We start from the raw sequence: 11,457 nt of genomic DNA, 5'->3' as shown, positions 1-11,457 counted from the left end.
CCCCCCCCAGGAAACCGACGCGGGACGGGGGAGGTCGGGCGGGGCAGGGCGCGCACCGCCACCGGCCGGGGACAGCACTGGGGCCACCGCGCAGGGGCCGAGTCCGCAGCCGCGGGCCACAGCGCCCCCTCGCCGCCCGCACGCACGGCTTGTGGGCCTCCCGCGCCCGGAGCCCAGGGCCAGCCCTGTGCGCCAGGGCCTCGGCCTGCGCGGCCGCCGCCTCCCGGAGAGGCCTCTCGGGCCGAGCCGCGTTCCAGGCGCTTCTTGCCGCGCGGCCTCGCAGGAGCCCGGCTCGCGGAGACGTGCAGTGCTGCGCCACGAATGCGTGAGGACGAGAACGAACCCTGTGACGGTGCTAACTTATTTTTACAGGCGCACGGATGGGAGGAGCGGGTCGACCCTGCCCCTGCCACTGTGACAAAGTGACCGCGACTTCCACGCAGGTCTCCGGTGTTCCAGCGTGCCTGCCCATCCTCTGCCGGGCAGCTCGGACGGCATCCGAACACGCGGGCCGCCCAGGGCCTGACCGGTGCGGGCGCGGTGCACCGCCGGCCTGTCCACCCCGAGCCTCCCGGGGTCCGCCCTCCTGCAGCGGCGGCCCTGGGCGCGCGGTGCAGCAGCTGGCTCCCCGCTCGGCCTGCGCTCTCCGCGGCCACCGCGGCCCGAGCGCGCGCCAAGCCAGGCCACCCTCGCAGGCGGCCGCGTGCCGAGCCACCGCGTCCAGCCTCCACACTCGCAGCCTGTTTTTCCCATTGGTTTCTTGTAAAAGAAGACCAAGCCAACTTTCATCTAAGAAAAGGGAAAGTGGTTTTAAAAAATCAGGGAGCTTTAAAGTGAAACGGAGTTTATATATTCCAATAACAATGCAGAGTGTAAGTTTTAATGTCTCTGCGTAGGCATTTTAATTTGCTACAGTCACTACCAATAAAAACGGCATGTAGCGCGATTCGACTGTTTAATAGTGCAAGGTAGACGGTTTTTATTAGTAGCAGGCAGCAGTATGGAAAATTTAGATTTCAGTGGAGGAGTGTAATTGCTGGGGGAAAATACACTCGAGGAAGAGGCTGTCTGTAGAATCAGCAGCAAGAGCTAAAGAGAGGGAAGAGGAGACAGCGTTGGTGGAGATGCACCCAGGGCGACTGAGCCCCTCCAAAGCCACGTGTGCTTGTCTGCTTATATACTTAATTGATGTCAAAATCGAGTGTATCCGGAGCATACGCTCCTGCTCCAAACTGGGGATGTTTTTGTAATAATTCAATGTTTTCTTTTCTGCCCCTGGCAGAGATCAGGCCCAAGGGGGGTGGAGGGAGAAGGAGGGAGGGCCAGGGGGCGAGCCCCAAATGCTAATGAAACACAGCAGGAACTGGCCTTTAGAAATGGAAATACTGCAGGCCAATCATCCTCGGAGATAAAAATTAGACCTGATTTTTTTTTTTTTTCACTTTACCGGTCTCATTGGAAACGAATCCAAAAGCCTGCAAATCTGATCTGTTGCTGTTTATGTTTGTCATCCAACGTGTGTGACTCTCATTTATGGCCTCTACCTGGCCCAGTCCTCCCTCAGGAAGACCAAAAATCTCATAGATTCTGTCGAGGGTGTGCTGGGAGGACTGCTGGAGCAACCCCCACGGCCGCCCTTCTCTGTCCTTTTCCACACTACCATAATTGCTGTAAAGTATCTGCCCCCGCACTGAATTTGGACAGCCCACCTGGCGTGGCAGCATCGTTAAAACCGCTCCAGAGAGGTCCCCACAAGTGGCCCGGCGTGTGGGAAGGGCTGTTTGGGGGTGATATGGAGGTCGGTCGAAGTGTAGAGGGTGCAGGAACTGGTTTTCAGGAAGGGGGAGCACTGGGGAAGAAGAAGTGGGAAGACATGGGGGCTGGTGATAAGGTGCACCTACTAGCAGTCACAGGCCTGCAGGCCAAGGACGATGGGTTCTTCCCAAGCCCAAGACTCTGGTTTGCAACTGGCTTCCTGGGACCTAGGAAAAGAAACACAGCTTAACTGTGTCTTGAAGGTTCTGCTGTGGACAGGCCTGGGCTGCAGGCTCTCCGTCCCCCCACTGCAGCCTGGCCAGGCCAGGGCCTGCGGGACCCCCGCAGAAGTCCATAACAGGGTTGGTGGGGCAGGTGCCGCAGGCCGCAGCAGTTCCCACCTGCAGCAATTCTACCGCACAGGTAACCCACCCCAGAGAGGGCCTCTGAGGAAAAGGCACCTGTTGGGTGGGTGCCCTGCCCAGGATAGTGCACACTGACACCCCGTGTGCCTTTTGGGCACCCCCCATCTGTGACACCCCAGGAACCAGGTGCCTTCATCCTCCCACCCCAGGTGCAGAAGGGGTGCAGAAGGGCTGGGGAGTGAAGGGTCTCTGGGACTGGGGTCCCTGGGCCCCTGGCTAAGCACCTGCCTCTGGGCCCGAGAGGGAGCTCCGGAGCCCCTAGTTTTACCTGAGCCACCTGTGCTGCTGACAGCGCTCGCTCCCGCAGCCCTCCTTCTTCCTCCCGAGCGACAGCGACAGCGACAGCGAGTCTTCACGTCGTGCAGAGGCGGTCTGTCCGGTGACAGTCATTCTCCGGAACGCTTAACGACACTTGTCCCAAAGAAGAGTCAACTTATCAAAATACAATCAAGTACAGCGTTTCAGGGGTGACATCTTCCCGAGAGAAACACTGGCGGCGAGCGTCTACACCTTCCCACGAGCGCAAAGCCCTGGCACGCAGAGCCCCGGGGGTCCCCCTAGGGACTGGGGAGCAGAAGCTCACCTCAGGGCCCTCCCCGATCCGGGGTCGCAGGCACGCGCTGGGCGGCGCGGCGCAGGCCACCGGACTCGAGGCCACGCGGGGAGGCTCCCCCGGGGAGGCCCAGGAGCCCGGGGAGGGAGGGGGCGACAGCGGCGCGCGCCGCCCCCGGGAGGGCCCGACTCCCTCCGCCCCGGTTCCTGGCCCCGAGCCCGGGGTCACGCGCGCCGTCACCTGGGCCGGCCTCCTCGCGGCGCAGAAGGGTCCCCGACTGCGGGCGGCCCCCGCCCAGCCCTCGCGGGCCGAACGGGGAGGGCGTACAGGGGGCGGCGGGGGGCGATGGGGAAGGGGACGGGGGCGGCGGGAGGAGCCGGCCCGGGAGGACCGGGAGGGCGTGCGAGGGGGAGGGGGCGTGAGCCGGGGCGAGCGGCTCGGCCGGGCCGGGCTGCGGGGCCGCGGGCCGCGGGCTGGCGTCTGCGCCACAAAAGCCTGCGCGTCCCTCCCTCCTCCCTCCTCTCCCCCGCCCTCCCGCCTCCTCCTCCGCCCTCCCCTCCCCTCCCCTCCCGTCCCCGCCCCTCCCCCGGCCGCGGCCCGCGGCGGGGCGGGCGGGGCGGGCGGAGCGGGCGGAGCGGGCGGAGCGGGGAGGGGGCGGGCGCCCGAGTATGCAGATGAGCGCGTGACGGACAGCTCCGCGTTCCAATGTCCCTCGGAAACTCGAGCGCTCCTTCCTCAACTCCGCACTCCCGGCTCCAGACTCCCCCAAACCCCGACCGCCGGCCTGGCGCGCGGCTGCGCCCACCGGCTCCGCGCCGCCGCCCCGCCGCCCCGCCGCCCCGCCGCCCCGCGCCCGCCGCCCCGCCGCTCCCCCGGCCCGCGGGCCTCCCGGGCTAGTGCGCCGCCGCCCGCCTCGGCCCGGGACCCCGCGCCCGCCGCCGCGCCGCGCCCCGGCCGGGCGTGGATGGAGGGCGCCGCGCGCCCGGCCCGCTGCTCGGCGTGACGCGGGCCCCGCGCCCCGCGCCCACCATGTCCTACCCGCAGGGCTACCTGTACCAGGCGCCCGGCTCGCTGGCGCTCTACTCGTGCCCGGCCTACGGCGCCTCGGCGCTGGCGGCGCCGCGCAGCGAGGAGCTGGCTCGCTCGGCGTCGGGCTCGGCGTTCAGCCCGTACCCGGGCTCCGCGGCCTTCACGGCACAGGCGGCCACCGGCTTCGGCAGCCCGCTGCAGTACTCGGCCGACGCGGCCGCCGCCGGCTTCCCGTCCTACATGGTAACGGCGCGCGGGCGGTGGGAGGGTCGCGGAGCGGCGGGCGCGGGGACGGCGAGCGGGGCGCGGGGCGCGGGGCGCGGGGCGCGGGGACGGCGAGCGGGGCGCGGGGCGCGGGGACGGCGAGCGGGGCGCGGGGCGCGGGGACGGCGAGCGGGGCGCGGGGCGCGGGGCGCTGCCGTGGGCGATGGCTCCGCGGGCGCGGATTCGGGAGGCCGGAGCCGAGGCAGCGCGGCCCGCCGCGACGTCCGTCGCACCGGGGGTCCGTCCGCCCCCCTCGACCTCGGGGTCCTGGGTGCTGCTCCCAAAGAGCTTGAAAAGTGCGACACCGCCGGGGTCGGGAATGCGCCCTGGGTCGTCCTGCCTTCACGCGCCCAAGCCAGGCGCACGGTGCAGGGCCGGCGGGGACTCCGGGAGCGGGCCTCGGCGCCCCTGGGGCCTCCAGGGCCAGGCCGGGCGCTTAAGCTTGACTTTCGGGGTTTGGGGGCGAGGGGGGGGGCTCACCGGGAGGGGGAGGGAGCGGAGGGTCCGGCGGCAGCTCGCGGCCCTGCCCGGCGCGCCGCGATCTCGGCCTTCATCCGTCCCACAGGCCGTGCTTCCGAAAGACGCGGCGGCGGGCGTGTGGCGACCCTAATGCCGCTTCGGTCCCCCGAGTACCCAGGGCAGCTGCCGCTTGCCGGGCCTGGGGTCGTCCCGCTGGCCTCCGGGTCCGCAGCTGGGCCCGGCCCCGGTGCTGCTTACGCCCGTTTCGGACGATCGAGGCTGGGACCGGGGGGCGGGGGGAGTGGGGCGCGGGGGGACTGTCGCCGCTGCCCGCCCTCGGTGGAATTCCAGGGCAGCGACAGTGGAACTGGGGCCTTGGCGGAGGCTGCAAATGTCTCGAATTTAAACGTTAAAGGCTGAATTAAAATGCTAATTACCGCGTATTTGAAGAATTCGAAACGGTGACTGGCTTCTGAGTTGCAAATTGGATTTGCCGAGCTTTAGAGCGGTGAATAGCGGAGCGGGGGCTCCGGGGTGGTTTTTTAACCGTAGAAGGGCGGGGAAGGGGGGGTAGGGGGAGCCAGCCAGAGAAATTTAGATATCAAGAAAGTACCTGTGGGTCTCAGTGTGTGTATGATTGCGTGCCTCTGTGCCCGCAGCTCGGGGACTTTTGGGGGAAGATGTGTCATTTTAGGAAAGTGAAATAGTTCAAAAATTCGAGATTAGAACGGCAGCGTTTTCGCAATCTGCAGCCTGTCTCGCCCTGTGCGCTGCGTTTTTTCCGCTCTTTTGCCGCGGGGAAGGAGGCTCCAGTGCGGGGCTCACCCTGGGAAGGGAGGCGTGGGGGGGGGGGGCGGAGGGGTCAGCTTTGGGCTGATGCGGGCCAGGCCCTCGCACACCCCTCACCAGGCTCTCCTTGGTTCCAGGGCGCGCCCTACGACGCCCATACGACCGGGATGACGGGCGCCATCAGCTACCACCCGTACGGCAGCGCGGCCTACCCGTACCAGCTCAACGACCCCGCGTACCGCAAGAACGCCACGCGGGACGCCACGGCCACGCTCAAGGCCTGGCTCAACGAGCACCGCAAGAACCCCTACCCCACCAAGGGCGAGAAGATCATGCTGGCCATCATCACCAAGATGACCCTCACGCAGGTGTCCACCTGGTTCGCCAACGCGCGCCGGCGCCTCAAGAAGGAGAACAAGATGACATGGGCGCCCAGGAACAAAAGCGAGGACGAGGACGAGGACGAGGGCGACGCCGCCAGGAGCAAGGGAGAGAGCCCGGACAAGGCGCAGGAGGGCACCGAGACGTCAGCGGAGGACGAAGGTGAGCAGGCCCGTGGCTGGCGCGTGGTCGCGGAGCCTTCTTCCCAGGCGGGCGCGGAGCCGAGGGCGGGACGGCGCTGCCCGCCCCACCCGGGTGCGCGCGGGGCCCAGCGACTCCTCGGGAGCTCTCCGGGGAGGCCGTGCTCCCGCCTGGGATCGGGGTGGGAGGTCCCGTGGGGCGCAGGGTGCCCAGGCCCCCGGCCGTCCCTGCGGACCACAGCCCTGCCCGCGCCCCCGCAGGGATCAGCCTGCACGTCGACTCGCTCACGGATCACTCGTGCTCCGCCGAGTCGGACGGGGAGAAGCTGCCTTGTCGGCCCGGGGACCCCCTGTGCGAGTCGGGCTCCGAGTGCAAGGACAAATACGACGACCTGGAGGACGACGAGGACGACGACGAGGAGGGCGAGCGGGACCTGGCGCCGCCCAAGCCCGTGACCTCGTCGCCGCTCACCGGCGTGGAGGCGCCGCTGCTGAGCCCCGCGCCCGAGGCCGCGCCCCGCGGCGGCGGCGGCGGCAAGATGCCCCTGGGCAGCCGGACGTCGCCGGGCGCGCCGCAGCCCGCCAGCAAGCCCAAGCTGTGGTCTCTGGCCGAGATCGCCACGTCGGACCTCAAGCAGCCGAGCCTGGGCCCGGGCTGCGCACCGCCGGGGCTGCCCGCGGCCGCCGCGCCCGCCTCCTCCGGGGCGCCGCCGGGCGGCTCGCCCTACCCCGCGTCGCCGCTGCTCGGCCGCCACCTGTACTACACATCGCCCTTCTACGGCAACTATACAAACTACGGGAACTTGAACGCGGCGCTGCAGGGCCAGGGGCTCCTGCGCTACAACTCGGCGGCCGCGGCCCCCGGAGAGGCGCTGCACTCCGCGCCCAAGGCGGCCAGCGACGCGGGCAAGGCGGGCGCGCACCCGCTGGAGCCGCACTACCGGCCTCCGGGCGGCGGCTACGAGCCCAAGAAAGGTAGGCGGCCCGCGGGGCCTCCGGGCAGGGCGAGCCGGCGGGCCCCCTCCCGGGACTCCGTGGGGAAGGGAGCCCGGGAGACCCTGGGGCGGGGCGCGGGGGCCTTTGTTGGGACTGGAGAGACGGAGGGGAGGGAATGCGCCTGGAGCTTTGGGAAGGGAAGCGGCGGTAGCAGCAGGAAAGGGCAGGGGACGGCAGAGGGCCCCTTGCCTTGCAATAAGCCTCACGCCTTTATTCTTTACATTTTATTGAACTTACCGTTATCGTTACTGAATGTCATTATCACGACAGATTTGTCCCCCCCCCCCCAAAAAAAAACAAATTGTCACAAAATGCAAATTACAGCCTGTCTCCCGCGTTGACTGGGCTGAAGTTTCAGTGCGGTTCTGGTTTGAGAGTCTCAGCTGAGTCTCCTCTTCTGCTTCTGGCTGGAAGGAAACAAAACGTTCTAGTAACTCTGAGAGGCACTAATTCTTCCAAATAGGAAACCAGAGTCTTTGCCGCTTCCCCAGCCCTCTCTGGGTTGCCTCCCATCGCTCATAATTCAGGCCAGAGTTGATAAGACCTGCAGAAGGAGCTCAAGGGGATGAGAAAAGAAAATGAGAAAGGGAAACATGCCCCAAATCTGTCTGCCGAGAGTGGCCGCACAGACAGTTTCCCTAACTGTTTTGTGCGTTCAGGGAGCGGGCGTGCGTGGGAGTGCGGGCTGGTGGGTGTGCAGCTGTCTGGGAGACAGATGGCTCTGGGGTCAGGTTCTGACTAACTGCCCCCTCCCCTGACAGATGCCAGTGAGGGCTGCACCGTGGTTGGTGGGGGCGTCCAGCCCTACCTATAGAAGGCCCCGTGCGCACAGCAATGCAAGTAAGTGGGCACCCTGGTGCCGCCTCCCACCCTGGGGGAGCCTCCCATCACCGATTGTGCTGTAAACTGGCTCAATGTCTATTTCTCGCTTCTCGCCATGGAGTCTGAGGACAGAGCAGTTGCAGTGGTCTTCGGTCTTTTTTTTTCCCCTTTAATTGGGAAAGTAGCTGTTCTGTTTTATAGAGTCCCTCTTACTCACTCCAGCTCAGCTGTCAAGAATCACTCCTTTAATGGGAGGGAGTGTATATATTGCACCAGTGCTGTTGTTTTCTCTTTGAAAATTAGATGATTAAAATTTGGGTGTTTGTAAGCAGTTTGGAAGCATTTTTACTATGCTAGGCATGTACTAGACGCTGGCTTTGATGAGCTAGGGCTGCTGAAGCCTGGGGCACCAGGACCCTTTAGAGGTGATGTTTGCAGAGTAAGCCCGAAGAGACGTGAGCAGCCCAGCCGTTTATCAGGCCTGCCCCTGTGTCCAGATGGGCTCTAGATAGGACCTCGGCGATCACCCGGCTCCCAGCAGTCTCTCAAAAAATACCTACTTTACAACTAGGCAAAATTAGTAATCACAGATCTTGAAGATGTTGGGAAAAAGGCAGAAGCATTTCAGATCGACTCGTTTCTGTGATGTGATGATGTTGGTGTGGACTGAAGGATTTGAGATGATTTGGTTTTTTCCTTGGTCCACAGGTAGGTGTCACAATTGCTTTGGAAAAAAAAAAAAAAGTCAGCAGGCCATTCTCTCTCCCCAAGTTCAGAAATACACAGATATAAAAAACACATCTTTAAGCCCGGACCGCATCTCGTGCCACTATAAAGGAGAAGGCGCCACAGACTCTATCGGAACAGACTTTTATTGGACATGACGTGAATTTGTTGGCATAGTATAGCTTCCCCAACGTATGTGTGACTTTTGAAAACAATCTTTTTTCTCAGGATATCTTGAATTGATCACTTCATTGCCACGGTATATATTCTCTAGGTGTGATAGGACTTACTGTAAAATTTATTTGTAAAAGATGTACACAGTAGAAATAAAATGTGATTGAGAAACTTGAGTACTTAAGAAGTGGAAACAAATTTGATATTTATTTTTATAATGATATAAAGCTTCTAGTAATTTATGCAAGTTGTATTGCAATGGAATCTAAACTTTTTGTAAATAAATTCTGCCTGGTTTTTATTTGAACATTGCTGGTTATACAATCTTTGTTGGTTGTTTAACAAGAATTCTTTACTAATTTATATCTTAAATTGTAAATAAAAACAGACTAGTCTACGACAATCTGGTGTTTGGGGCTCCTTTTTCCTAGGAGAGTGGTTTGGGTAGGGAGCCCCCCTGTTGGTAGCAGCCCCTCCCTCCAGGTGATCTGACCTCAGGTTTTTTAAATGAAAATGTGCAAAATAACCTCTCCCTTCTCCTGCTCTTAAAAAAAAAAAAGGAAAAAAAGGGAGAAAGACAGATGGAAGAGAAAGACACAGTAGGGCAATAACATCCAGTTTTGGATTATTTACATGCATGTGTTTTGCAAGAAAAATTAAGATCTTGTGCTCTGAATATGCAAATTAGTTGTTAATGACAATTTTTTTAGACTTGGCAAAATAAAATGACCTGACATCCTTATGCATCAGGATCCATTTTATAGTTATTTCTATGCCGGCTTATTGAACCTTCTCGGTAAGCTGGAGAATTGTGATAGCACCGGGGATGGAGTCACACTTCTGGCCGTAAATTACTGGTGGAAGTCATTGTTTACTTTAAAGCCTGAATTATCCACATTGGCATAGATTATTCAGATTAAAGGGCCTTACCTCCCCTTTTCATACATCTCAACGTTGAATGCAAGGCGAAAATCTGGAAGGAGAGATTTATTTTCCTTTCGGTGGCTCTTACCCTTACCCTGGGGGAAAAGAAAAGTTTAAACAACCTTAGACTGTGGCCTGGTTATTGTGCTGCTCGCTATCTAATTATAGGACAAGTCTAGAATTTGTAGTCAAGTAGCGTATTCCCTTTGATTAGTATCATAAAAGCAGCAAACCTGTCACTTTAATTTTCAGCAAAATTATATGGATATCCATATAATATGATTTCAGAGAAGAAATGAACAATCATTTATTTCCTTTCCAAAGATAAATTGAGTGAATATAACTTACGGTTATAAAACAAGAATAATAGCTTCTTAGATTGCCCTTTAATCAATCATACACTTACTTTTCAAGAGGTTCATCTGTTTTATTCCATGATTAATAATGCTGCAGCATGAGCGCATTATTGGATCCCAGCGGGGGACGTCCCGGATGCTTTTAGCTGCTTTGGAATGGTCAGTTGGGGTTCATTATGGGCTGATATTGAACAATTTATAAAATCTTGTCTAAACATCTGCCAGCTCCGATAGGCCGACGTGTCTGAGGATGGGAAATTGCTAGACCAGTTGATATTGACAAACGGATCTCTCTCCAGTGGCTTTTTGTGCCTTAGAAATTAGTGGCCTCTTGCTGGGGTCTTGTTAGAAAGGGTATTTGAAAGTAATCTTGGGTACTTGAGGCAAAGCCAGGGGGCTGTTAACTGGACACCGAGCCAGGGCAGTGGGGAGGAGCAGTTGTGGTTTGTCTCCCGAGAAAAGGAGTAGATCGAGATTTAGGTTTTCTGCTACTTCTTAGGCATTTTGTTGGTTTTGAGTATAAAAGCATTTGGAGGCTGGACATAAAGCCAACCTTTAGGGTACAGAGCTGCTCCCCCCACCCCCACCCCACCCCACCTCCTTCCTGCCTCCGCAAGTAAGAAACATGGAAATGTTTGGAGCTGAGCTATTTCTTGGTGACAGGGAAGATTTTTCACATGGGAAACTGTGCCACTCTGTGGCAGCGAGTCTGGAAGAAAACAAATGTGAGGTCTGCTAACGGAAAAGTGAGCTGTGAGCTCTTTTGCTCATTTTTGTTTCAGATGTGAAACCTTCATAGGATTTCCATGAAGATAATGATTCCCCCCCTCCAGATAGCATTTTTGAGGGCAACATGAAGGGATGAAGTAGTTTGCTTTTAATAATAGCCATACAATGCACAGCAGAGAACACAATGCACATGGCAGCAGTATCCGTTAGATGTAATATTATAATTTGAGTATTTGGAAGACTTTGCTGCAAAGTATGGAAGTGAATAATCTCTAGCAAATTAAACACTTCAAGACCACACACCCTAATGAACATGCAACAGTTAAGGCACTCTGTCTCTGAGAGAAGTATGGAGTATGGGAGTGGAAAACCCAAACAAAAATTGATCTTTGTGCATATGTTCAGAAATTGAAGCCTGGATAATAGCTGCCTCCCTTTGGAACAGCAGATTGTTTTACCTGGACATGTGATCCTTCCCGCAAGCGCGCACACCCACACCCGCCCCCACTCCATCCCCGACCCGGTTCTCCGGACAACCGCACCTTTCAGACAGTGAAAACTCAAAGCAGCTCAGGAGATTAGCTGAGGCTAACGAATCTTCTTTGATGTTTATATGCCCAACAAATTATCAAAGATTTCCATAACTTACTCACCCTGCCTCCTGACCTGAATTTCATTCTGGAGAACTTGATTTTTAAATGTGTGCTAAGAACATAAAACCTGCAGGTGTTTAGAGGGATCTTTCTAAAGAGAAATGCAGAGTGATTTATGAGCTCTTCTCCATGAAGATCATTAGGAAAGACGGAGGAGGAGGAAGGGAGAGGGGGAAGGGAGGGAGAGGGGAGGGAGAGGAGGGGGAACAGAGAGAGGAGAGGGAGAAAGAGGGGAGACGGGGTGGAGAGAGAGCCTCCCCTGGGGAGGAAGCTGGTGTGGGT

General features: G+C 58.9%; 1 protein-coding gene across 1 annotated transcript; it reads left to right on the top strand.

Moving 5' to 3' along the window:
* The first annotated feature begins 3,713 nt into the window (after nt 1–3,713).
* On the top strand, nt 3,714–8,903 carry IRX2 (iroquois homeobox 2). Its single transcript, XM_041731479.1, has 5 exons — nt 3,714–4,005; nt 5,412–5,817; nt 6,057–6,770; nt 7,553–7,631; nt 8,322–8,903. Exons 1-4 carry the CDS (start codon nt 3,763–3,765, stop codon nt 7,603–7,605), a joined length of 1,416 nt encoding a protein of 471 aa, XP_041587413.1. The 5' UTR covers nt 3,714–3,762; the 3' UTR covers nt 7,606–7,631; nt 8,322–8,903.
* Nucleotides 8,904–11,457: the final 2,554 nt, after the last annotated feature.

The sequence above is a fragment of the Vulpes lagopus genome, chromosome 17, assembly GCF_018345385.1.
Source record: "Vulpes lagopus strain Blue_001 chromosome 17, ASM1834538v1, whole genome shotgun sequence".
Taxonomy (NCBI): domain Eukaryota; kingdom Metazoa; phylum Chordata; class Mammalia; order Carnivora; family Canidae; genus Vulpes; species Vulpes lagopus.
Note: the sequence above shows the minus strand (reverse complement) of the source record. Positions and strands in the feature narration are given on the sequence as shown.